Source organism: Borostomias antarcticus, assembly GCF_949987555.1.
Source record: "Borostomias antarcticus genome assembly, contig: scaffold_107, whole genome shotgun sequence".
Taxonomy (NCBI): Eukaryota; Metazoa; Chordata; class Actinopteri; order Stomiiformes; family Stomiidae; genus Borostomias; species Borostomias antarcticus.
The window spans coordinates 157634-161260 of record NW_028175663.1 but is presented as its reverse complement, the minus strand read 5'-3'; the positions used below and the strand labels follow the sequence as shown (position 1 = coordinate 161260).

Sequence of the window (3627 nt, the reverse complement as noted above, 5' to 3'; positions counted from 1 at the left end):
CTCTCTAGGGCTGGGTTTGGTTTGCAGCGTATACTGACTCTTTTGCGCGTGCTCCATGGTGCTTCCCTTAATCCTTCCTAGCGCATCACCAAGCCATTTTAGTTAAAACTGAGGATTTGCAGGTCTTCTGTTTGCCCAATCCCAATCTTGCGCTGTTCGTAATAAGCCGCAAAGTCTTGAGCCGTATCCGCTACCAGTTGCATAGTCTGTCGTTTTCCAACCATACTTGGCCAACTCTATCGATGTTGTTTAATCGTTTAATTGTTTATCGTTTAATCGTTTAATCGTTTAATCGTTTAATCGTTTAATCGTTTAATCGTTTAATCGTTTAATCGTTTAATCGTTTAATCGTTTAATCGTTTGATCGTTTGATCGTTTGATCGTTTGATCGTTTGATCGTTTGATCGTTTGATCGTTTGATCGTTTGATCGTTTGATCGTTTGATCGTTTGATCGTTTGATCGTTTGATCGTTTGATCATAAGAGCGATCCAGCACATTGCTGACAATTTTTTTCTTAATGCCATCATAGTATTTGTCAGTATTAAGGTTGGTGGTGGTTCTTTTGATACGACAATGAAGCCGCTAAAACATCAGAGTTTTCGATATATCCAGTAACGAAAAAGATACGGTTTTAACGTGAGTTTGACGAGATAATCCCTTGCGCGCATAGGATTTAGCCTTTTTGTACATATGTATGTTACAGAACAAGAGTGATTTGAGTACTTTATTGGTTGGCAAATGCTCCGGATGATCCATTGAGCACTTTTCAAAAAACATCACTATGCCTCAAGCCATTAAAATCTAAAAACTGAAGCGTAGAACTCACGTTAGTTATTGGTTTGACGACGTTATGTCATCATAAAACCGTCTCTTTTTCGTTACCGTATATATCGAAACCAATGATGTTTGAGCGTCTGCATTGTTGTATCAAAAGAACTATACCCAATTGTATTCACGTAGTTATTGGTTTGACGAAGTTATATCACCATAAAACCGTCTCTTTTTCGTTATCTAATATATCGAAAACCATGATGCTTTAGTAGGCTGTATTGTCGTATAAAAAGAGCCACACTCAAATGATTGCCAGTGTTAGAGGGTAATAATACAGGCATAATCGATCCATGTTTCACAGATTTCCTAAGAGCTGGAGAATGAAGTCAAACAGATAATGGCGATTGTAAAAGCGCCTCGGAGAAGGGCTACTAGGCTACTTAAATTAACGGCTGGAAATCAGCCTGTTGCGTGGAGAGTACGTTTTCTGAACATACTCCTCGATCATTTTCTTGTAGTCCTCAGCGATATGCTCACCTTTGAGAGTGGTAACCTTCTCACCATCAATAAAGACTGGGGCAGACGGTGTCTCTCCGGTACCAGGCAAACTGATTCCGATGTTTGCATGCTTACTTTCTCCTGGGCCGTTAACGATACAGCCCATAACAGCAACCTTCATATTTTCCACACCAACATACTGGTGACGCCAGGTAACCATTTTACTGCGCAGGAACCCATCCACTTCATCAGTAAGCACCCGGAAGAAGGTACTAGAGGTACGACCACAGCCTGGGCAGGCGGTGACTTCCGGAGCAAAAATACGGACATCCAAGGCTTGTAGGATCTGCTGGGATACAATAACTTCTTTATCGCGGCTTGCACTAGGCTCAGGGGTCAGCGATGTCCGTATAGTATTACCAATCCCTTGCTGAAGAAGAATCCCCATGGCCACACTGGAGGCCACAATACCTTTGCTACCCATACCAGCTTCAGTCAGTCCAAGGTGAAGTGCATATTCGCAGCGATCTGCCAGCATCTGGTAGACACTGATCAAATCCTTAACCCGTGAAACTTTGCAGGAGATTACAATCTTGTCTGCGCCAAGGCCTCTGGCTACTGCGGCGTCCGCGCTGGTCAGTGAGGACAGTACCAACGCTTCATGGAGTATTTCTTGGGAAGGTCTTGGGTTCTCAGATTTGGCATTTTTATCCATTAGATGAGTGGATAGTTCTTTATCAAGGCTACCCCAGTTAACCCCAATACGTATGGGTTTATTGTATTTAATGGCAACATCAATAATGGCATTGAAGCGATTATCTTTCTTGTTGCCAAAACCAACATTGCCTGGGTTGATACGATATTTGTGAAGCAGTCTGGCTATTTCATCATACTTGGTTAACAGCAGATGCCCGTTGTAGTGGAAGTCCCCAACAATCGGTACATTGCAGTTATGTTTGGCCAAACCTTCATAGATAGCAGGAATGGCCGTTGCCGCTGCCTCACTATTAACGGTCACACGTACAATGTCAGAGCCGGCATCTGCCAGCAGACGAATCTGATCAATGGTTCTCTGAACATCAGCGGTATCAGTATCAGTCATGGACTGAACCATTACTGGCGCATCGCCGCCAATGGTGATGTGTCCAACCTGAACAGCATGGGTTTTATGACGCCTGTCCATAAACGTTGTTCTCCAGTTAATAAAAATTTAACCCGTTTAGTTTATCATAGCTTGCTGATTTGTACTGAGTTAGTCTCTTCCTATATGGAATGAGCCTGAATGGGAGCCTTATTTTCAACATGAAATGAGCCTGTTATTTCTGATCTTTTGTCATGATTGTTGGATGAAAATCATAATGAACTCACGGCTCATCAAAATACTCAAATAGGTAGAGTAACTACTTCAAACTACGACGAATATCGAGCCCATTTTGGAATAAAAAGATGCGTGTTATCAATTGATTGAGACCAACGTCAGACATTTCCGAGATCGCGATCTGAGCAAGCCAGAGAAGGTGATAATCAGGCAATATTTAACTGTTGCTGCAGGCTATTGCACAGACAAGATTATCAGCTTGATTAAGGAGTACCTTGATAGAGGCTGCCTAGAGCATAAGCATAGGACGGTCAATGGATTTAAATCTTGATATACCGAAGATTGGCGGAGACGGATCGGCTCTATAATAGTCTAATGGCTAGACGGTAAAGAGGATCTGCGAACTGGCTTATCAGCGTGGAGATCATCGTTATGAGCTACTGGGCGACCTCTCAGTTGGGGCCGGCTCTTTTGATACGCAGTGCAGCCGCTAAAACATAATGGTTTCCGATATATCGGTAACGAAAAAGAGACGTGGTTACGGTGATATAAGGTCGTCAAACCAATAACTCCATAACACCGGTTCTTGTGAACGCAGCCTACGCCAATACCCTAAATTATTCATTCCTCCCATCAGTTCGTAATCATTTGGACACTATCATTCAGCACCGTGAATCCACTCTCCAACACGAGCATGGCACCATAGATAGCTATATCCAGCCTGAAGGCAACGAAGTGTTGTGCCTTCTCCTTAAATGGTATCTGGATAAGCAGGTCAATGATGGGACGCAGCAATCGTCGGTAACTGGCAGTGACGGGGAGCAGAGGAATTACGGCAAAAAGGTACCTCACGACCACTGACTAGCTTGTTTGGTTCTGTTGTAGTCAGGCGTTGCAGTTACAGTCAGTGGAAGCAATCCAGCGTGTTTCCGCTGGATGCTCAGTTAAACCTTAATACTGCCAAGTACTCTGATGGCATGAGGGAAAATTGTCAGGGATGTGATGGATCGTTCTTATGATTAAACGACATCGTGAGAAT

At 43.2% G+C, this 3627-nt stretch overlaps 1 protein-coding gene across 1 annotated transcript; it reads right to left on the bottom strand.

Moving 5' to 3' along the window:
* Positions 1–1217: 1217 nt before the first annotated feature.
* Positions 1218–2384, bottom strand: LOC311329381 (4-hydroxy-3-methylbut-2-en-1-yl diphosphate synthase (flavodoxin)-like; the record flags this gene model as incomplete). Its single annotated transcript, XM_084463236.1, has 1 exon — positions 1218–2384. The coding sequence occupies one exon, from the start codon at positions 2382–2384 to the stop codon at positions 1218–1220; it is 1167 nt and encodes a 388-aa protein (XP_084319362.1).
* Between the last annotated feature and the right edge of the window lie 1243 nt (positions 2385–3627).